The sequence below is a fragment of the Saccoglossus kowalevskii genome, chromosome 8, assembly GCF_978046115.1.
Source record: "Saccoglossus kowalevskii chromosome 8, keSacKowa6.1, whole genome shotgun sequence".
NCBI lineage: Eukaryota > Metazoa > Hemichordata > Enteropneusta > Harrimaniidae > Saccoglossus > Saccoglossus kowalevskii.
Window position 1 is genome coordinate 25,892,341 of NC_140648.1, and position 25,115 is coordinate 25,917,455.

The window sequence follows — 25,115 nt, forward strand, 5'->3', positions numbered from 1 at the left end:
CAGTGGAAGACTCATTGAAGTAAGCATTAGTACAATATTTAAGATTTAAAGACACTTGGTAGAGATCACACAGTGGAAGACTCATTGAAGTAAGCATTAGTACAATATTTAAGATTTAAAGACACTTGGTAGAGATCACTCAGTGGAAGACTCATTGAAGTAAGCATTAGTACAATATTTAAGATTTAAAGACACTTGGTAGAGATCACTCAGTGGAAGACTCATTGAAGTAAGCATTAGTACAATATTTAAGATTTAAAGACACTTGGTAGAGATCACTCAGTGGAAGACTCATTGAAGTAAGCATTAGTACAATATTTAAGATTTAAAGACACTTGGTAGAGATCACTCAGTGGAAGACTCATTGAAGTAAGCATTAGTACAATATTTAAGATTTAAAGACACTTGGTAGAGATCACACAGTGGAAGACTCATTGAAGTAAGCATTAGTACAATATTTAAGATTTAAAGACACTTGGTAGAGATCACTCAGTGGAAGACTCATTGAAGTAAGCATTAGTACAATATTTAAGATTTAAAGACACTTGGTAGAGATCACACAGTAGAAGACTCATTGAAGTAAGCATTAGTACAATATTTAAGATTTAAAGACACTTGGTAGAGATCACACAGTGGAAGACTCATTGAAGTAAGCATTAGTACAATATTTAAGATTTAAAGACACTTGGTAGAGATCACACAGTGGAAGACTCATTGAAGTAAGCATTAGTACAATATTTAAGATTTAAAGACACTTGGTAGAGATCACACAGTGGAAGACTCATTGAAGTAAGCATTAGTACAATATTTAAGATTTAAAGACACTTGGTAGAGATCACACAGTGGAAGACTCATTGAAGTAAGCATTAGTACAATATTTAAGATTTAAAGACACTTGGTAGAGATCACACAGTGGAAGACTCATTGAAGTAAGCATTAGTACAATATTTAAGATTTAAAGACACTTGGTAGAGATCACTCAGTGGAAGACTCATTGAAGTAAGCATTAGTACAATATTTAAGATTTAAAGACACTTGGTAGAGATCACACAGTGGAAGACTCATTGAAGTAAGCATTAGTACAATATTTAAGATTTAAAGACACTTGGTAGAGATCACTCAGTGGAAGACTCATTGAAGTAAGCATTAGTACAATATTTAAGATTTAAAGACACTTGGTAGAGATCACTCAGTGGAAGACTCATTGAAGTAAGCATTAGTACAATATTTAAGATTTAAAGACACTTGGTAGAGATCACTCAGTGGAAGACTCATTGAAGTAAGCATTAGTACAATATTTAAGATTTAAAGACACTTGGTAGAGATCACTCAGTGGAAGACTCATTGAAGTAAGCATTAGTACAATATTTAAGATTTAAAGACACTTGGTAGAGATCACTCAGTGGAAGACTCATTGAAGTAAGCATTAGTACAATATTTAAGATTTAAAGACACTTGGTAGAGATCACACAGTGGAAGACTCATTGAAGTAAGCATTAGTACAATATTTAAGATTTAAAGACACTTGGTAGAGATCACTCAGTGGAAGACTCATTGAAGTAAGCATTAGTACAATATTTAAGATTTAAAGACACTTGGTAGAGATCACTCAGTGGAAGACTCATTGAAGTAAGCATTAGTACAATATTTAAGATTTAAAGACACTTGGTAGAGATCACTCAGTGGAAGACTCATTGAAGTAAGCATTAGTACAATATTTAAGATTTAAAGACACTTGGTAGAGATCACTCAGTGGAAGACTCATTGAAGTAAGCATTAGTACAATATTTAAGATTTAAAGACACTTGGTAGAGATCACACAGTGGAAGACTCATTGAAGTAAGCATTAGTACAATATTTAAGATTTAAAGACACTTGGTAGAGATCACACAGTGGAAGACTCATTGAAGTAAGCATTAGTACAATATTTAAGATTTAAAGACACTTGGTAGAGATCACTCAGTGGAAGACTCATTGAAGTAAGCATTAGTACAATATTTAAGATTTAAAGACACTTGGTAGAGATCACTCAGTGGAAGACTCATTGAAGTAAGCATTAGTACAATATTTAAGATTTAAAGACACTTGGTAGAGATCACTCAGTGGAAGACTCATTGAAGTAAGCATTAGTACAATATTTAAGATTTAAAGACACTTGGTAGAGATAACACAGTGGAAGACTCATTGAAGTAAGCATTAGTACAATATTTAAGATTTAAAGACACTTGGTAGAGATCACTCAGTGGAAGACTCATTGAAGTAAGCATTAGTACAATATTTAAGATTTAAAGACACTTGGTAGAGATAACACAGTGGAAGACTCATTGAAGTAAGCATTAGTACAATATTTAAGATTTAAAGACACTTGGTAGAGATCACTCAGTGGAAGACTCATTGAAGTAAGCATTAGTACAATATTTAAGATTTAAAGACACTTGGTAGAGATAACACAGTGGAAGACTCATTGAAGTAAGCATTAGTACAATATTTAAGATTTAAAGACACTTGGTAGAGATAACACAGTGGAAGACTCATTGAAGTAAGCATTAGTACAATATTTAAGATTTAAAGACACTTGGTAGAGATCACACAGTGGAAGACTCATTGAAGTAAGCATTAGTACAATATTTAAGATTTAAAGACACTTGGTAGAGATCACACAGTGGAAGACTCATTGAAGTAAGCATTAGTACAATATTTAAGATTTAAAGACACTTGGTAGAGATCACACAGTGGAAGACTCATTGAAGTAAGCATTAGTACAATATTTAAGATTTAAAGACACTTGGTAGAGATCACACTGTGGAAGACTCATTGAAGTAAGCATTAGTACAATATTTAAGATTTAAAGACACTTGGTAGAGATCACACAGTGGTAGACTCATTGAAGTAAGCATTAGTACAATATTTAAGATTTAAAGACACTTGGTAGAGATCACACAGTGGAAGACTCATTGAAGTAAGCATTAGTACAATATTTAAGATTTAAAGACACTTGGTAGAGATCACATAGTGGAAGACTCATTGAAGTAAGCATTAGTACAATATTTAAGATTTATAGACACTTGGTAGAGATCACTCAGTGGAAGACTCATTGAAGTAAGCATTAGTACAATATTTAAGATTTAAAGACACTTGGTAGAGATCACATAGTGGAAGACTCATTGAAGTAAGCATTAGTACAATATTTAAGATTTAAAGACACTTGGTAGAGATCACATAGTGGAAGACTCATTGAAGTAAGCATTAGTACAATATTTAAGATTTAAAGACACTTAGTAGAGATCACTCAGTGGAAGACTCATTGAAGTAAGCATTAGTACAATATTTAAGATTTAAAGACACTTGGTAGAGATCACTCAGTGGAAGACTCATTGAAGTAAGCATTAGTACAATATTTAAGATTTAAAGACACTTGGTAGAGATCACACAGTGGAAGACTCATTGAAGTAAGCATTAGTACAATATTTAAGATTTAAAGACACTTGGTAGAGATCACACAGTGGAAGACTCATTGAAGTAAGCATTAGTACAATATTTAAGATTTAAAGACACTTGGTAGAGATCACATAGTGGAAGACTCATTGAAGTAAGCATTAGTACAATATTTAAGATTTATAGACACTTGGTAGAGATCACTCAGTGGAAGACTCATTGAAGTAAGCATTAGTACAATATTTAAGATTTAAAGACACTTGGTAGAGATCACATAGTGGAAGACTCATTGAAGTAAGCATTAGTACAATATTTAAGATTTAAAGACACTTGGTAGAGATCACATAGTGGAAGACTCATTGAAGTAAGCATTAGTACAATATTTAAGATTTAAAGACACTTAGTAGAGATCACTCAGTGGAAGACTCATTGAAGTAAGCATTAGTACAATATTTAAGATTTAAAGACACTTGGTAGAGATCACTCAGTGGAAGACTCATTGAAGTAAGCATTAGTACAATATTTAAGATTTAAAGACACTTGGTAGAGATCACACAGTGGAAGACTCATTGAAGTAAGCATTAGTACAATATTTAAGATTTAAAGACACTTGGTAGAGATCACACAGTGGAAGACTCATTGAAGTAAGCATTAGTACAATATTTAAGATTTAAAGACACTTGGTAGAGATCACACAGTGGAAGACTCATTGAAGTAAGCATTAGTACAATATTTAAGATTTAAAGACACTTGGTAGAGATCACTCAGTGGAAGACTCATTGAAGTAAGCATTAGTACAATATTTAAGATTTAAAGACACTTGGTAGAGATCACACAGTGGAAGACTCATTGAAGTAAGCATTAGTACAATATTTAAGATTTAAAGACACTTGGTAGAGATCACTCAGTGGAAGACTCATTGAAGTAAGCATTAGTACAATATTTAAGATTTAAAGACACTTGGTAGAGATCACACAGTGGAAGACTCATTGAAGTAAGCATTAGTACAATATTTAAGATTTAAAGACACTTGGTAGAGATCACACAGTGGAAGACTCATTGAAGTAAGCATTAGTACAATATTTAAGATTTAAAGACACTTGGTAGAGATCACACAGTGGAAGACTCATTGAAGTAAGCATTAGTACAATATTTAAGATTTAAAGACACTTGGTAGAGATCACTCAGTGGAAGACTCATTGAAGTAAGCATTAGTACAATATTTAAGATTTAAAGACACTTGGTAGAGATCACACAGTGGAAGACTCATTGAAGTAAGCATTAGTACAATATTTAAGATTTAAAGACACTTGGTAGAGATCACACAGTGGAAGACTCATTGAAGTAAGCATTAGTACAATATTTAAGATTTATAGACACTTGGTAGAGATCACACAGTAGAAGACTCATTGAAGTAAGCATTAGTACAATATTTAAGATTTAAAGACACTTGGTAGAGATCACTCAGTGGAAGACTCATTGAAGTAAGCATTAGTACAATATTTAAGATTTAAAGACACTTGGTAGAGATCACTCAGTGGAAGACTCATTGAAGTAAGCATTAGTACAATATTTAAGATTTAAAGACACTTGGTAGAGATCACACAGTGGAAGACTCATTGAAGTAAGCATTAGTACAATATTTAAGATTTAAAGACACTTGGTAGAGATCACACAGTGGAAGACTCATTGAAGTAAGCATTAGTACAATATTTAAGATTTAAAGACACTTGGTAGAGATCACACAGTGGAAGACTCATTGAAGTAAGCATTAGTACAATATTTAAGATTTAAAGACACTTGGTAGAGATCACTCAGTGGAAGACTCATTGAAGTAAGCATTAGTACAATATTTAAGATTTAAAGACACTTGGTAGAGATCACTCAGTGGAAGACTCATTGAAGTAAGCATTAGTACAATATTTAAGATTTAAAGACACTTGGTAGAGATCACACAGTGGAAGACTCATTGAAGTAAGCATTAGTACAATATTTAAGATTTAAAGACACTTGGTAGAGATCACTCAGTGGAAGACTCATTGAAGTAAGCATTAGTACAATATTTAAGATTTAAAGACACTTGGTAGAGATCACACAGTGGAAGACTCATTGAAGTAAGCATTAGTACAATATTTAAGATTTAAAGACACTTGGTAGAGATCACACAGTGGAAGACTCATTGAAGTAAGCATTAGTACAATATTTAAGATTTAAAGACACTTGGTAGAGATCACACAGTGGAAGACTCATTGAAGTAAGCATTAGTACAATATTTAAGATTTAAAGACACTTGGTAGAGATCACACAGTGGAAGACTCATTGAAGTAAGCATTAGTACAATATTTAAGATTTAAAGACACTTGGTAGAGATCACACAGTGGAAGACTCATTGAAGTAAGCATTAGTACAATATTTAAGATTTAAAGACACTTGGTAGAGATCACTCAGTGGAAGACTCATTGAAGTAAGCATTAGTACAATATTTAAGATTTAAAGACACTTGGTAGAGATCACTCAGTGGAAGACTCATTGAAGTAAGCATTAGTACAATATTTAAGATTTAAAGACACTTGGTAGAGATCACACAGTGGAAGACTCATTGAAGTAAGCATTAGTACAATATTTAAGATTTAAAGACACTTGGTAGAGATCACTCAGTGGAAGACTCATTGAAGTAAGCATTAGTACAATATTTAAGATTTAAAGACATGGTAGAGATCACACAGTGGAAGACTCATTGAAGTAAGCATTAGTACAATATTTATGATTTAAAGACACTTGGTAGAGATCACACAGTAGAAGACTCATTGAAGTAAGCATTAGTACAATATTTAAGATTTATAGACACTTGGTAGAGATCACACAGTAGAAGACTCATTGAAGTAAGCATTAGTACAATATTTAAGATTTAAAGACACTTGGTAGAGATCACTCAGTGGAAGACTCATTGAAGTAAGCATTAGTACAATATTTAAGATTTAAAGACACTTGGTAGAGATCACACAGTGGAAGACTCATTGAAGTAAGCATTAGTACAATATTTAAGATTTAAAGACACTTGGTAGAGATCACTCAGTGGAAGACTCATTGAAGTAAGCATTAGTACAATATTTAAGATTTAAAGACATGGTAGAGATCACACAGTGGAAGACTCATTGAAGTAAGCATTAGTACAATATTTAAGATTTAAAGACATGGTAGAGATCACACAGTGGAAGACTCATTGAAGTAAGCATTAGTACAATATTTAAGATTTATAGACACTTGGTAGAGATCACACAGTGGAAGACTCATTGAAGTAAGCATTAGTACAATATTTAAGATTTAAAGACACTTGGTAGAGATCACACAGTGGAAGACTCATTGAAGTAAGCATTAGTACAATATTTAAGATTTAAAGACACTTGGTAGAGATCACTCAGTGGAAGACTCATTGAAGTAAGCATTAGTACAATATTTAAGATTTAAAGACACTTGGTAGAGATCACACAGTGGAAGACTCATTGAAGTAAGCATTAGTACAATATTTAAGATTTATAGACACTTGGTAGAGATCACACAGTGGAAGACTCATTGAAGTAAGCATTAGTACAATATTTAAGATTTAAAGACACTTGGTAGAGATCACACAGTGGAAGACTCATTGAAGTAAGCATTAGTACAATATTTAAGATTTAAAGACACTTGGTAGAGATCACACAGTGGAAGACTCATTGAAGTAAGCATTAGTACAATATTTAAGATTTAAAGACACTTGGTAGAGATCACACAGTGGAAGACTCATTGAAGTAAGCATTAGTACAATATTTAAGATTTAAAGACACTTGGTAGAGATCACACAGTGGAAGACTCATTGAAGTAAGCATTAGTACAATATTTAAGATTTAAAGACACTTGGTAGAGATCACACAGTGGAAGACTCATTGAAGTAAGCATTAGTACAATATTTAAGATTTAAAGACACTTGGTAGAGATCACTCAGTGGAAGACTCATTGAAGTAAGCATTAGTACAATATTTAAGATTTAAAGACACTTGGTAGAGATCACTCAGTGGAAGACTCATTGAAGTAAGCATTAGTACAATATTTAAGATTTAAAGACACTTGGTAGAGATCACACAGTGGAAGACTCATTGAAGTAAGCATTAGTACAATATTTAAGATTTAAAGACACTTGGTAGAGATCACACAGTGGAAGACTCATTGAAGTAAGCATTAGTACAATATTTAAGATTTAAAGACACTTGGTAGAGATCACACAGTGGAAGACTCATTGAAGTAAGCATTAGTACAATATTTAAGATTTATAGACACTTGGTAGAGATCACACAGTGGAAGACTCATTGAAGTAAGCATTAGTACAATATTTAAGATTTAAAGACACTTGGTAGAGATCACACAGTGGAAGACTCATTGAAGTAAGCATTAGTACAATATTTAAGATTTAAAGACACTTGGTAGAGATCACTCAGTGGAAGACTCATTGAAGTAAGCATTAGTACAATATTTAAGATTTAAAGACACTTGGTAGAGATCACACAGTGGAAGACTCATTGAAGTAAGCATTAGTACAATATTTAAGATTTAAAGACACTTGGTAGAGATCACACAGTGGAAGACTCATTGAAGTAAGCATTAGTACAATATTTAAGATTTATAGACACTTGGTAGAGATCACTCAGTGGAAGACTCATTGAAGTAAGCATTAGTACAATATTTAAGATTTAAAGACACTTGGTAGAGATCACACAGTGGAAGACTCATTGAAGTAAGCATTAGTACAATATTTAAGATTTATAGACACTTGGTAGAGATCACACAGTGGAAGACTCATTGAAGTAAGCATTAGTACAATATTTAAGATTTATAGACACTTGGTAGAGATCACTCAGTGGAAGACTCATTGAAGTAAGCATTAGTACAATATTTAAGATTTAAAGACACTTGGTAGAGATCACACAGTGGAAGACTCATTGAAGTAAGCATTAGTACAATATTTAAGATTTATAGACACTTGGTAGAGATCACACAGTGGAAGACTCATTGAAGTAAGCATTAGTACAATATTTAAGATTTAAAGACACTTGGTAGAGATCACACAGTGGAAGACTCATTGAAGTAAGCATTAGTACAATATTTAAGATTTAAAGACACTTGGTAGAGATCACTCAGTGGAAGACTCATTGAAGTAAGCATTAGTACAATATTTAAGATTTAAAGACACTTGGTAGAGATCACTCAGTGGAAGACTCATTGAAGTAAGCATTAGTACAATATTTAAGATTTAAAGACACTTGGTAGAGATCACACAGTGGAAGACTCATTGAAGTAAGCATTAGTACAATATTTAAGATTTAAAGACACTTGGTAGAGATCACTCAGTGGAAGACTCATTGAAGTAAGCATTAGTACAATATTTAAGATTTAAAGACACTTGGTAGAGATCACACAGTGGAAGACTCATTGAAGTAAGCATTAGTACAATATTTAAGATTTAAAGACACTTGGTAGAGATCACTCAGTGGAAGACTCATTGAAGTAAGCATTAGTACAATATTTAAGATTTAAAGACACTTGGTAGAGATCACTCAGTGGAAGACTCATTGAAGTAAGAATTAGTACAATATTTAAGATTTAAAGACACTTGGTAGAGATCACTCAGTGGAAGACTCATTGAAGTAAGCATTAGTACAATATTTAAGATTTAAAGACACTTGGTAGAGATCACACAGTGGAAGACTCATTGAAGTAAGAATTAGTACAATATTTAAGATTTAAAGACACTTGGTAGAGATCACTCAGTGGAAGACTCATTGAAGTAAGCATTAGTACAATATTTAAGATTTAAAGACACTTGGTAGAGATCACTCAGTGGAAGACTCATTGAAGTAAGCATTAGTACAATATTTAAGATTTAAAGACACTTGGTAGAGATCACTCAGTGGAAGACTCATTGAAGTAAGCATTAGTACAATATTTAAGATTTAAAGACACTTGGTAGAGATCACTCAGTGGAAGACTCATTGAAGTAAGCATTAGTACAATATTTAAGATTTAAAGACACTTGGTAGAGATCACTCAGTGGAAGACTCATTGAAGTAAGCATTAGTACAATATTTAAGATTTAAAGACACTTGGTAGAGATCACTCAGTGGAAGACTCATTGAAGTAAGCATTAGTACAATATTTAAGATTTAAAGACACTTGGTAGAGATAACACAGTGGAAGACTCATTGAAGTAAGCATTAGTACAATATTTAAGATTTAAAGACACTTGGTAGAGATCACATAGTGGAAGACTCATTGAAGTAAGCATTAGTACAATATTTAAGATTTATAGACACTTGGTAGAGATCATACAGTGGAAGACTCATTGAAGTAAGCAATAGTACAATATTTAAGATTTAAAGACATGGTAGAGATCACTCAGTGGAAGACTCATTGAAGTAAGCATTAGTACAATATTTAAGATTTATAGACACTTGGTAGAGATCACACAGTGGAAGACTCATTGACGTAAGCATTAGTACAATATTTAAGATTTAAAGACACTTGGTAGAGATAACACAGTGGAAGACTCATTGAAGTAAGCATTAGTACAATATTTAAGATTTAAAGACACTTGGTAGAGATCACACAGTGGAAGACTCATTGAAGTAAGCATTAGTACAATATTTAAGATTTAAAGACACTTGGTAGAGATCACTCAGTGGAAGACTCATTGAAGTAAGCATTAGTACAATATTTAAGATTTATAGACACTTGGTAGAGATCACTCAGTGGAAGACTCATTGAAGTAAGCATTAGTACAATATTTAAGATTTAAAGACACTTGGTAGAGATCACTCAGTGGAAGACTCATTGACGTAAGCATTAGTACAATATTTAAGATTTAAAGACACTTGGTAGAGATAACACAGTGGAAGACTCATTGAAGTAAGCATTAGTACAATATTTAAGATTTAAAGACATTGGTAGAGATAACACAGTGGAAGACTCATTGAAGTAAGCATTAGTACAATATTTAAGATTTAAAGACACTTGGTAGAGATCACACAGTGGAAGACTCATTGAAGTAAGCATTACCGTAAAATCTGTATTAGAAACCGCAGTCGCACCCATTCTTTTTGAACAATTGAGAACCAAAAATTCACCATTTCTCATATGTGTAGATGCTCTTAATAGAAACCACATCCCCTGTGTTGTATTGTACCATTTTAATAGAAGCCGCAGCTTCTAATACAGATTTTACAGTACTACAATATTAAAGGGTTGCCAACTCATCTATGTAGCAGAATGTAGCTGCTCGCATAATTACAAATGTTCACATTTGAATAACAGCCACTTTTTAGAAATCTTTGTATTTACCGATAAAAGCTAGTAATTAATTAAAACAATTGTCAAAATTATTTGGCATGCTTAGTCATAGTTGAAGGTTTCCTATGTTACGATCAATTGCAATCAATGTTTAATTAATATTTGTCTAGTTCGGATGATGTAAAAAAACAACAACAGAGAACAGGGAAATAATAAAATATGCACACACACTGTTCTGAAAACTGTGCTGACAAAACTAACATTTAAAAATATCTAGATATCCAGTATATTTACTTATAGATGTATTGAAGAAGCTAAAATTCTATACCCAGGATGTACTTCATTGGATCTAATATTTGGTAGGCATGGACAGACAGTTGAAGAATGGAAACAAGAATTGCAGCAGGTTTGTTTAACACAGTGACTGCCAAAGTCAACTTCCACACCATTCATAATATAAAAACATGGATTTTTTTCATATTTTTTTCCAAACATTTTGATTGAGACCAGTATTGTCAATGGAAAATTACGTTATAAAATACTGCAAAATGTGGCACCTGTAGTGTTGTGGTTGTTCAAATGGTGGATGGCATTTGCTATTCAATAAAAAGATTACCACACACTTTTCTGTTCATGATATACAAAATGTTTTACATGGAAAAATGAGCAAATTACTGGAAAATACTTTATTCTAGCTGGAATTAATTTTCGCTGTAAAGACATTTTTGGTGCTTTGTATGGAATTTATTTTCATTGGTTTTTCACAATTTACAGGTAAAATATAAGAAAAAAGGTATATTCGCTGGATTTTATTTTCACTGAATCATTCCTTCAGCGAAAATAGCAAAAATTAATTCCAAGCGAAAATAAAGTATTCTACAGTGTATGGTTATCACTCAACACAACACTTACAAAAAAAGTCATAAAAGACAAGAATGATATTAAAGTTGTCACCTGTAATCAATTATATTTTAACATATACACTAACAGGTTTTAGTCAGTTACAGTTCAACAATTGGAATGTATTGGTAGTGCTCAGAATGTAGGATTTTTGTTCTAATTTGCAGATTGTTTCTTTATCTGACGACCATATATCTCTGTATCAGCTCACACTCGAAAGAGGAACTGCTTTATTCAAGTTGTTGTCGAAAGGAGATCTGGTAGGAATTCATTTCAATTTCTTATTATCAGATTTTGTGAAATACAACATACACATTCAACTGTTGTAAGATTGTTGAAAGTAAACTATGAATCTTTCATAACAGAGTTACTAAAAATATGCTTAGTTAAAGTCTCATCCCGTTATTTAAAGTTGTGCTCAGATCTTTCGAAAAGTTTTGAGATCAATAATACCATTATGCACATCGGTTAGGGACGACGTCAAAAGATCGATGTCGGATAAAAAACTTAATTCCTTTAGTTTTTTTCCAAACCCCCCTACCCCCCACTGACACTTAATTGATATATATTGGTCATGGCGTCAGACAACATTCAAATTGATACATTTGACGCACAGATTTACACTCGAACCAAACCATTTTCTGGATGTGTTTTTTTTTCCTTTTCGGTTATTTCCATGATTGGATAGAAAAAAATGAACTACAAATACTCCCAGATTTTTTTGACTTCATTAAAAAATAAAATTGTTTTTGTAGGATGGAAACTTTTTGAGGTCAAAACCCCCCACCCCCAAACTAAAGGAAATAAGTTTTTTATCCAACATCGATCTTTTGACGTCGTAAATATTATGCTGTAAATATTGTGGATTTCTGTTCACCGCGAAATCTTGCATATTGCCTGACATTTTTGTGCTGTTTTTAGATTTGATTTCACGCAACCAGCAGGATCTCAAAAAAGTCGAACAATTATCAATTATTCATTACATTTGGGTAAGAGTGACACTTAATGTGTTGTCATTTCAGGTAATTAGTGACACTAATTTGTGTTTTCCTTCACTATTAGAGTATTCCAGATGATGACACTATGGCAGATATGTATGAAATGGCAGTGGAAACGTTAAAAGCAGCTGGGTTCACAAGATATGAAGTCTCAAACTTTGCAAAAAATGTAAGCTGGCTCCAAAGTATTCCCACTTCACAGAATTATTGCACTGTAACTTTAATTTCAGAAAACACTAAGAAAAAACACAGAGCTAAAGTAATAGCATAAAATAAAAAAGATTAAAGAAAACTGCTATACACAAGTAAAAAACATATCTTTTTAGAAAAGTATTTTTAATCAATTTTGCCAGATCATAATGTTTTGCCTTTCATTTGATTTAAGATCTTGTGATTGTTTATGGAAATATTTATATATGCTTATCAATTTCTAGTAAATTTCTTTCTGTATGCCATATACTGGTAGTGAACATGACTTTATAAAATGTTTTTCCTCCATAGATCTTTTTTTTCTAATTTGGTGTTTTCTGTCATTTGATATTAATAAGAATAGACTTTATTTAAAGAGGATAAAAACATGTTACGCCATAGGCTTATCTCAAACATTTCCTCAAAAATGAGTACTATATACTGAAATTAGTAATACATTTTTAAATAAAGAAGTACAGAAATATTACATAACAACTAAATTTTTGACATGAACCATTTAAAATAGGTACTTTTAAAAACTCCAATTGAGTCGCTATCAAGAATTGATAGAGGTATTTTATTCCAAAATTAAGCAGCCGAGAATTGGAAGCTATCTGAATATACTTTAAGAATTTTACGAGGAGCCAAGTGTAACTTGGATCTGTCTGAATTTCTGGTATACCTAGTGCTGACTTCTCTGGTCAATTTAAATATTTGTCTCATATAAGCTGGAGCAAGATTATTTAATGGTTTATAGACCATAACAGAGTGCCGGTAATCAAACCCTATCCATCACAGTCACCCATCTCAATTTTTGAAATAGTGGTTTAGTAGGAGTTCGCTGAGGAATTGATATTGTTATGTTTCTCGTACCAGGTTTATTTTTAAATCCCTGTATGTTTGTGGTTATTTTTACCTTTCTAAGTTGGTGAATTTATTCAAATTTAAGGTTGGAGCAGAAAGTGTTCACAATAAAAACTATTGGAATGGAGGACAGTACATTGGTGTTGGACCTGGTGAGTATACAAACTGTCTACTAAATCTCATTAACCACAGATTTTTTTGATGTTAGTGTTCACATAGGGTGAACAAAATAAATATTGAAGATTAAAAGTTAATCATTGCCATGTAAATAAACATGCAAGTGAAAAAAAGAATCATATCGCAAGTACTGATTGATAATCAAATAATAATAACAATGTGTGAATAATTTTTTGTAATTCAATCTACAAAATATATGTAAACTAAAATTACTTTAAACACAGGCCTGGTTTTGTTTTGGAAAATCAATTGGTCTTTGAAATAGTATTTTTTGAATCAGGGCAACAACAGAAATTTTTCCCCCAAATTTTCCATTCATGTTTTTCACTGAAATACTTACATATACTTACTTAAGACGTTTATTTCACAAACAATTGACCAATCATTTGCAAAAAAATAAATTGGTCAAACTGAAAATTTTGGAATCTCAATAATCTCTTTTATCATTAGCAGTAAAAAAAATTATAATTCTATATTAAATATTATTAATTGTATTGTACCTAAATTACCTAATACATGTTATACATGTGCTAAGGGTTATATATTTACTTGAATTTGTAACTTTATTCATTTTTTTTTTAATCAGGTGCACATGGGCGATTTTGTAGGAAAAATGTTAATAAACGAGAAGCAAGAATCCAGACATTGGAACCAGAACCATGGATGAGAGAAGTTGAAAATTATGGACATGCAACCAGAAAATGTACTACACAAACCAAAATAGATATGTAAGTTGTAAATATTGTTTTTATCCAATTCTTGTAATTTTTTATAACAATATACCTTCTCGAATTTTAGTGAATTTTATGCTTCTTGAAAACAAATAGTCCGGTTGATGTGATATGTATATATTATGTGAACGTAAGTTTTCTCTTCAGATGCTTGAACAGCCAGCAAAACAAACAAATTACAAATTTAGTTTCATGTGTAAAAAATAGACTGTGTCTATTATTATAACCTAGATTTTTTTAATTAATAATTGTTTCTCCCATATTTGCATATACATTTGTAATCTCTGGATGTACTCTTCATTTCAGTCTGGAAGAACTACTGATGGTAGGTCTCCGTACAAGACATGGTATCCAAGATGTGAGATGGAGACAGTTTTCTGAAGATGTCAGTCTGCTGAAAGTGTTTGGTGATTCTCTGGCCTTGGAGGAATTCATTAACAATGGACTCATGAAGTTTGATGATAAGTAAGTATTGAAAATGACGCATTAAAAAATATATACCGTACTTGTTCTATTAGAAGTAGTTGCATGTATAGTGCCATTTACATAATCCACTTCTAACCCAAAAATAAAAAAATATCTTTTACTGGTTGACCATCACGTACATTCCAAAGGCTGCCCTTGGAAGTAGTTAATGATATATTTTAAAAAACTTTACCCAGAAACAGATTTTTTTTTGACCCAGTAGAGCAAATGTTGTATTTGGTCTGTAAGAAATAAATGCCTTAGTACTAATAGTTGTAGATAGAAGACTTTTAATATTTTTGGAACGTGTCCATTTATCAAAATTACATTTAGGAACACATTTACCATTGAGCTTACAGTGCCAGTGATACCATGCCAAGTCACAGCTGTCAATGTATTCAGTTACTTACAGAATATTTTCATTACTCAATTGTTTAGTGATCCGTATGTGTCATTTATTCCTTCAATGAATAATAATATTTTAATAAAAACAAAAAAAATTTCAGGTAAATTAAATCATACTTTATTTGTGTAAATGTTGACAGAATACATATGCATGGTATAAACAATGTTTTTTATATTATTGTTTACATTTATTACATTTTTTACATTTATTATTAATTTTAGGTCTACCATATATGGAACTAATTTACATATTAATTTGCATAAGTCTGTGTACTGAGTGAAATAATATTTTCATACTAAATTCACATCTGATATTTGTAGTTGTATTTTAACACACGTTATTTACAATGCACAATTGTGATTAATACTGATTCCTTGTGACTTAATAATTTATTTTGAACCATGCAATTTATTTAATTTAAAGTCCTTTATGAAAATCCTTGAGTTATGGGATGTGTAACTACAAAAATTATAGGATATGGTCTAAAATTTCAGGTTTTTTAATTAATTGTTTAAAACAATTAGACTATGGTTTCGTTGCATTGGTGATCTTGGTAAACACTGAAACTAATAAAGAAACATGCATCGTATAATCACTAACACATGTCTGTGATCAGATCCAGTAACTTCGGGGGCCTTTGTGTATATGGCTGTCATTGTGTTACCATACAAATCATAAATGAATGAACTTGATATGGGCATGCAATATACATTTACAAAACCATGCAGCATATGGTACATCTGACTGATTATATTATTATACTATTGATATTAACCAAATGTGATCTATGACGATGGGTGATAAATTAAGCTTAATATTTAATTTGAACATAGTGTATGTATTAAAATTCTACGAGTACCGGGAAAATTTAGTGCAATTTCAAATTTATAGTTAAGTATTATTATGTATGTGCCATACATTAAGTAACCCAGTAATCATATTGGGTGGAAAAATACACCAAAATCAAGCAATTATTACCTTCTCCATAACCGGATCTCAGGCATGTATGAATTAACTTTATGTTTTTAGCTGCGCTGTCGACTTTGTCGAGCGGAGCTTATCATATGAGTGATTGTCCGTCGTTGTCCGGTGTCCGTCGTCCATCGTCCCTGTCAATGTTTTACTTTTTCGACTTTTTCTTGAAAACTACAAGCCTGAATGCTTTGATACTTGGTGAATATGTACCTTGGGTAGACCTCTCTCAGATTTGTTCATTTCATGATCATATCTTCAATTCACTAATTTTGGTGAATATTTTTGTCATTTTTGGTAAAAAGTGATATTTTCGACTTCTTGTTAAAAACCGCAAGTGCAATTGCTTTGATATCACATATATAGGTACTACATGTGGACCTCTCTCAGATTTGTTGATTTTGTAATGATATCTTTAATTCTCTAATTTTGGTGAATATTTTTGTCATTTTTGGTAAAAAGTGATATTTTCGACTTCTTGTTAAAAACCGCAAGTCAAATCGCTTTGATACTACATATATAGGTACTACATGTGGACCTCTCTCAGATTTATTCATTTCGTGATGATATCTTCAATTCTCTAATTTTGGTGAATATTTTTGTCATTTTTGGTAAAAAGTTATATTTTCGACTTCTTGTTAAAAACCGCAAGTGCAATTGCTTTGATATTACATATATAGGTACTACATGTGGACCTCTCTCAGATTTGTTCATTTTTTAATGATATCTTTAATTCTCTAATTTTGGTGAATATTTTTGTCATTTTTGGTAAAAAGTGATATTTTCGACTTCTTGTTAAAAACCGCAAGTCCAATTGCTTTAATACTACATATATAGGTACTACAAGTGGACCTCTCTCAGATTTGTTCATTTTGTAATGATATCTTTAATTCTCTAATTTTGGTGAATATTTTTGTCATTTTTGGTAAAAAGTGATATTTTCGACTTCTTGTTGAAAACTGTAAGTCCGATTGCTTTGATATTACATATATAGGTACTACATGTGGACCTCTCAGATTTGTTCATTTTGTGATGATATCTTCAATTCTCTAATTAATTTATTTTGGTGAATATTTTTGTAATTTTCGGTAAAAAGTGATATTTTCGACTTCTTGTTAAAAACCGTAAGTCCGATTGCTTTGATACTATTCATATTGTTCATTTTCTAATGATGTCTTCATCATTGCTAACAGCGGAGCTATCTCAGCCGATAGGCTGCTTGTTTAGATTATGCGGACTCTGTGGTTGAGGTGACTGAAAACTATCCACACTATCATAGTGCCACTGGACAGTAAACTGTTTGCAACAGAACTGACTGGTTGGGGAAATTTTGTCATTAATTGTCACATCCTGCGATATTTTCTAAATCTGGAACTATAGAGAAACTATCCTCAGGGGCGTACATCCGGGCATTTTCACTGCCTGGCAACCCACGGCGGTGAAAACAAAGGCCCAAAACTCACAGAAAACGGTACTTTGGGATGACTGTTGAGACTCCTCTGAACAGTGTAACAAGATTAGCCCTACGTGTGTAACATATATAAATTTGGTTGTTCAGCATTACTTCAAAGTTGAGTTTGTGTCGTTTTCTCGAATATTCACCGGCTCGACCGGCGTTCCACAGAGCCCATAGAAATACATGTACAGTGGTGCGCGTCGTAGCAACGTGGAACGTCTTGTGACGTAGCTCCGTCCCCGAGGATACTAGTCCCAACATCCATCAGAGTAAGGTGTTCTTTTTCACCATAAGAGGAATGGCTAAAACTACTGCTGCACAATGCATACCTTTCCTGAATCAAACATATTAGGCCCATACGCCATATTAGGCCATATTTTTAATAGTTATTTAGGACTACGATTACCAAATATTATCTTCTATATATCATATTAGGCCCATACTGTTTCCAGCACGATCATCAAAAAGACAAGATTCTGTGATTTGGTCAGATGGGATATTTCTAAATTGTTTTGAAAATCTAGAACTCTAAATATTTTCTTTTAGAAATGCCCTGCATTTGTCAGAAACTAGATTTTAATTCTCACTGTGGAATACTCAATTTGTCATCACTGAATGACAATAATATCAAAGCTGTGTTCCCACCTGGTGACTGCGTTTAGATGGTATGTTGTTGGTAGAGGGCCCTCTATCTGAACTGGCTGCTCTACTTACATAACTTCTGCTCACGAGTTCAGTCGTAATAATTTAAATTTACATTTATCAAGCTCTGGAAGAAATTGTCTCTGTTATCTGGAGTCGAAAACAAGCTTTTGTATAACAAAAGACCCAAGAATGATGATGCAATGGGGAACCAGTACATTGTTTATTACAGATATTAATTGATGTTTAAACGTTAGGTTTGCTAATTTGGAATCACTTTCCTGGAGATCAATGAATGCTTAGTACTCCTTGAGATCGGTGTTTAGCATTGATGTCTCTTGCAACCAAAAGTCATCGCAATTAGTCACACCAAAGTTAAGCTTATACGATATGGATGCCAATTTGGACATTAACAACTTGTCTTTGGACCAGGTCAATTTTTGGTACCAATAGAGCAAATACAGAAGCACTCATAGAACACATGCACATGAATAGCCTCACAATGAAAACACACATTTTGTTAATCTTGTCATTGTTTTCTGGCTCAAAATGTGTATAATATAACAAAGTTACATTCACCAAATTTTTGTTCTCAGGAATATTCTTTATCTAGTGATATTTTATAACTTTAAGTACATGTATTACGAGGAGGCCTCAAAGTATGCACAAAGACAGCTGGAGTATCGACTCACGGGCAGCAGAGGTTCGATAAGACTGCGTACTGTCTGAGTGCATACCTTGAGGTATCCTCGTAATAACCTTAATATTATACATCCAAGGATACATCATGGGAATATTGAAATCTAAAATGTTTAGAACAGAATCGGCGAACTTCTTTGTGTGGAATTGGTCAAACCCTGATGGCAGCCATGTTTATTTTATTATTAGAGGTTGTTTACGCGCGTAATCATTCCATATTTGGAATTTGTATTTCCTAATATGGTAGGATGAAAATACCCTGTAAAATATCGCAAAATTACGGCACGCTGTATTTTATGGCGTTACAGTGACAGATTTTGTCAGTGATATTGTCTGATATTGTCTGATTCATTAGTTAGTTATGCTCCATGTTATGGTTTGAATTTGATATAAACATTATTTTGATTTCCTGGATGTGATTCACATGATGAATAAATAGTGTGCATTTGTTTCTTTGTTTATTATCTATTTCATGGATAATGTATTTATTATTTTTTTTATTCGAAATGCAATTCTAATGAACACGTGTGTCAATCCAAAATGGCATTTATTGTTATAATTTTGTTTTTATATAGATTAGTATTAAAACAAGTCATTAAATAATGAAAAAAATTTGAACTCTCGCTTTTACATCAGTTAATAAAATGTCTAGTCATTTTATTTTGAATATATTCATATAATTAGTTCTACATATTTGCTTCTCCATATGTAAGGTTCTCATGTGAATGACCTAAGGTGAATGACCTACTGGTTGTTCAGTCATCGTAGAGTTGTTTCTATAATGTGTTCGCATACCAGTGTAACTGTAAAAGAGACCTAGCTTGGTAACAGACAAAGTTTACAAAACTGTAGACTTTTGGGATATTCCATTATTTGCTATGCTGTGTGAGGGGAACACAATGAACTTGAATCCAATCTTTCTTTGCTCTGATATTACAGGATATTGCGTTGTTCTGGTAAAGGTATATCAGTGGTTAACAGTATTGTGGCGTCACTTCTACAAGATTTACACAACTATCAAGATCTTCCCAGTAGATGACTTATTCAGATCGAAAAATGCAGTATGTGGCATGTGGCAACCCAAATTTTTGACTTGTATTAATTTAATTCATGTAATATTTGTAACTTTTTATGAATAAAAATTATTTTAAGTAACAATAATAATGTGATGGAAGAATTGTATTAATTTATTCAAAAAATACCCCTTTCCAAATAATAAGCTGCAAGCTGGGATTGATATATACCCATTTCACTGTTAAAGAATTACCAGGATGTACCTTAGAACTGCATATACCTTGAAAATGTCACATAGCCAGTATCAATTTGGAATTGTAATTTATTTTGTTTGAAGTAGCAGTATTTTATTGTTTTTCATAATTTTTACGTGGTTTTAACATTTTGTCACCCTACTTCAAAAAGACAAAATGTTAAAACCACATAAAAACTATATAAAACAATAAAATACTGTTAAATTCAATCAAAATAAGTAATTATTCAATAAATTAAAAGAAAATAATGTTTTTATAATTTTTATGTGGTTTTAACATTTTGACGCCCTACTTCAAAATGACAATGTTAAAACCACATAAAAACTATATAAAACAATAAAATACTGTTAAATTCAATCAAAATAAGTAATTATTCAATAAATTAAAAAAAAATAATGTTTTTATAATTTTTATGTGGTTTTAACATTTTGACGCCCTACTTCAAAATGACAATGTTAAAACCACATAAAAACTATATAAACAATAAAATAAATTCAATCAAAATAAATAATTATTCAATAAAATTAAAAAAATAGCCTGTACTCTATCAGGTTTTAATCAGTTTGCTGTCCTATATTACCATTAGTATCACATGCACTTGTGTAAATGACAGAAGTGCATGGTCAAAATGTTATTTTAATGATCGAGATACAATAAATATAAATTTTCCGTGATATGCACTTGTAATAGATTTGTAGATTTGGTTGTCCCAAATTTATAAACTGCTTTTATGAAGCCTCCCCTCCCCTCCCCCCCAATGATTCATCCAATATAACATTGGTCAGACCATGTTGACTGTGTTTCCTGGACAAATTGTATCCAACCCTGTACTTTGTTACTATGGAAACGATAGAGATATTTCAAGGTCATTTGTTACTGTAATTGTTTTTGCTGTGTAAAAAACTGATTCACATTCAAGATAACATTTCAGTTTTCTGACCATTTCATCATACACGTATGTAGGTGTGATAACCCATACGTACATGACCGTTTTAACGATAACGGTCGTTGTAAATGTTCATACCAATGTTTATTAACAGTAATCTTTAGAATCGAGTATGGAGATAATTTCAGTCGATTGTCAAAATATTTAACAAACTTTATTAAAATTCTGTTGTATATGGAAACCAAAAAATTATTTGTTGATATGAAAAATTGGAGTAGGTGTTGCCCTTGACTTTGATGAGAGGGTATATATTAAAACAGTTAAAACACATGGTTTTAATTTTGAAAGTTTCTAACATTTTGGGTAAATTTTGTGATTTGAGGCAAGAAATGGTCTTTCATTTGATGATTCTTGATTTTGCTTGAAGATATTGTTTTTGAGTATGTGACTTAAGTGATTTGCTCTGACAGGCAATGACCCCTACAACATAATGGTTTACCCCTGTCCTGTGGATGGTGTTGGATACAAAGATATGTAATTTTATTGTGATTGATGATATTTGCATTTCACTGGCGAATGTATGATGTACAAAAATACCAGAAGATACACTAATACACAGAACACTAGTTTTATCCCTTTTTTGAATTGCATAGCACATGCATACAACGAACAAATTTCCTATTTGCAAATGAATGACAATTAATTAATTAAGTACCATATGTAAATAACATGCATATGAGCATATAAAACATTTTCTTGCATGGGATTTTTATTTTAATTCTTGTTTCTACACAGATGAAATGTACAAATAATTTACTGAGAAAGTACTTACAATTCTCATCTCTGTAAAACATATGTTTTATTGTAACATGTAAAAACACCAATGTAATTGAATGTTTTTATATACCTAATATAATTTTCAAGGTCTGTGGATAATTAATTTGTTCTACCAATGAGGCAAATTATTTGAACCATAAAAGATATTTATACCTGATAGGGTGACTGTTTTTCTGATCCTCAAAATTTTGATATAAATCCTGATTCGTCAATTTTTTGTTGTAATAGATGGAAAAAGAAATGTTATACTTAGTGTTACTGTAAATTACTCTATTTTCCCTTTGAATATCTTTTTGATGAAGTAATAAATCAGTGACAATAAAGTCCATACAAAACAATCAAAATATCCGTTCAGCAAAATTAATTCCAGCTAAAATAAAGTATTTTATAGTATGTATATTCAAATTGCATGTGCAACATTAATATTTACATTCCCATATATTATTTCCTTAATTTATTTTGAACGCAATCAGCAATAATCTTAGTTTTCCTTAGTTGTATGATTTGTTACCTCTGTCAAGGAAGTTATGTTTATTTATCCAGCATTGGCTGGTTTGCTTGTCTTTCAGTCAGTTTTTTATAGCAGGTTGATAACTCAAGAAGCTCTAGGCGAATATCAGGAAGGGATTGCCCTTGGACCAATTGGTTAGATTGGGGGGTGTGTGTGTTCTGGATTTAGTTTTTGGAAGAATTCTTATAAATATTTACATAATAACTGCAATATGTAAACAAATTTGGAAAAATCTGTATACTGTATAATGTATGAATATGTAAAATTGAGCATAGAACACATTTTTTTTTTACGCCAAAAAATTATTTCTTCGGACGAGCATCCAATGCTACTGATGTGATCAAGCAATTAAAACGGCATGCACACTTGAAACCTGCATATCATCTATTGGATATTCTGAATGCATAAAAATACAATATATTATTGTTGTATTGCAAATTTTTATTTATCAGAATTATTATTAATTTGTTTTTAATCACCTACCAGTTTAGTCAGACTAGACACTTACTGTCTGGTATAGTACAAACTACTGCACAAGGCAATGACATTGTTTGAAATCATCTTTGGATAATATGCAAAACTCCTACAATATGTTTTACTGAAGAGAATCACTTACTGTAGAATACTTTATTTTAGCTGGAATAAATTTTCGCTGAAAGGAGATTTTGGGTGTTTTGTATGGAATTTATTTTCAGTGATTTTTGACGACTTGAATGTAAAAGATGGGAAAAATGATATATTCACTGGATTACTGTCTGGTATAGTACAAACTACTGCACAAGGCAATGACATTGTTTGAAATCATCTTTGGATAATATGCAAAACTCCTACAATATGTTTTACTGAAGAGAATCACTTACTGTAGAATACTTTATTTTAGCTGGAATAAATTTTCGCTGAAAGGAGATTTTGGGTGTTTTGTATGGAATTTATTTTCAGTGATTTTTGACGACTTGAATGTAAAAGATGGGAAAAATGATATATTCACTGGATTTTATTTTCACTGAATCATTCCTTCAGCAAAAATAGCGAAAAGTAATTCCAAGCGAAAATAAAGTATTTTACAGTAACTGAATGCTGTATCATTTGTATCCTACTTCACATAACACAACATGTTTCTATCTGAACCAATATAAATATTGTTAAATGTCCACCAAAAATCTGAGAAAATCGCGTTGGTTTGAAATGTAGCCAATTTTGAAAAAACCTCAACAATTATCATTTTTTACCTTGCCCGTACCATCAAAGATGGAAGGGAAAGGTATATTAAGGGAAAAATTTTGTCCGGCGTTGTTGTCGTCGTCGTCGTCGTTGTTGTTGTCGTCGTCATTAATAATTGTTATTGTGTGCATAATAACTTTACTAATTCTATTCCAAACTTTATCAAACTTGGTCACCTTATTCATCAGTATAAAGTCTTCCCTGAGTTTGAACAACAGATGTCCTGTATGAAAATATCATGCAAAAATTGAGAAAATCTGATAAAATATTTTGACTGTTTCTACTTGACTGATCACTGGTGATACACATCAAAGGTCACTGATCTCAGTGGAAATATGCATTGTTGTATGTGTTCAATGAAGCAAATGATTTATCTTGTAATAATATCCTTGGTAATGTATTTCAGAATCCCATACTGGGTTTCAAAACCAACTCATGGAGAGATTGCACAGTCTGATACACATTTGCAAACCTACCAATAAAATCTTTACATAAAACAAGATGTCAGAAAATCAATATAAGCACTCCTATGAACTGGGTGCCTAACTTTGATCAAGATCTAAAGCTAATAGAAAATCTGTTTAGTTCAAAGTTATCAAATCAAAAACAATACATAAAAAATACATTAAAAGCAAAACATCTCATCCACATTTGAAAAAGAAAATTATTCTAAAATATATGTATTCTGTATTTGACAAAAAGTTCATTCGACAAATGAAAACTCACAGGAATATGTTTCAGCTATTAGAACAGAATGATAGAGTTTTTATAATACTAGTTTAAAAACGCACTTCAAAGATTGCAGTGTTTGAAGATGTAGATTCTCAGGAGGCAACAGTACTGTTGACTTCTCCCTCCACTGGACACCAACTAACTATTTAAGTTGATTTGCATACAAAGCAGAGCTTGCAACATGATAGTTATTCATAAAGGGTGTTTTTTTTTTACTTTTCATATAATACAGTAGTCACACAATGAGGCAGTTCATATTTGTCTCAGTGAATCATTAATTTTTGACAGACACCTGTACAAAAGCCAGCTAAAATTTTCCGTTATCTTGCATGTTTTATGAATCTATTCACATCTAAATGCAGCACTTTTTTTTTTCAATGAGACATTTGTTTTTATACTAAAATATCTG

The 25,115-nt window shown here is 31.8% G+C and overlaps 1 protein-coding gene across 1 annotated transcript in view; it reads left to right on the top strand.

The window, feature by feature from the left end:
- LOC102800459 (radical S-adenosyl methionine domain-containing protein 1, mitochondrial-like) overlaps window positions 1-20,415 on the top strand; it is a 35,061-nt gene extending 14,646 nt beyond the window's left edge. Inside the window, exons 6-12 of the mRNA XM_085502971.1 lie at window positions 11,053-11,158; window positions 11,820-11,912; window positions 12,715-12,819; window positions 13,789-13,855; window positions 14,467-14,608; window positions 14,918-15,076; window positions 20,191-20,415. Of these exons, the coding sequence (XP_085359097.1) occupies window positions 11,053-11,158; window positions 11,820-11,912; window positions 12,715-12,819; window positions 13,789-13,855; window positions 14,467-14,608; window positions 14,918-15,076; window positions 20,191-20,290 (772 nt within the window). The 3' untranslated portion in view covers window positions 20,291-20,415. The remainder of the gene's footprint in view (window positions 1-11,052; window positions 11,159-11,819; window positions 11,913-12,714; window positions 12,820-13,788; window positions 13,856-14,466; window positions 14,609-14,917; window positions 15,077-20,190) is intronic.
- The last annotated feature ends 4,700 nt before the right edge of the window (window positions 20,416-25,115 follow it).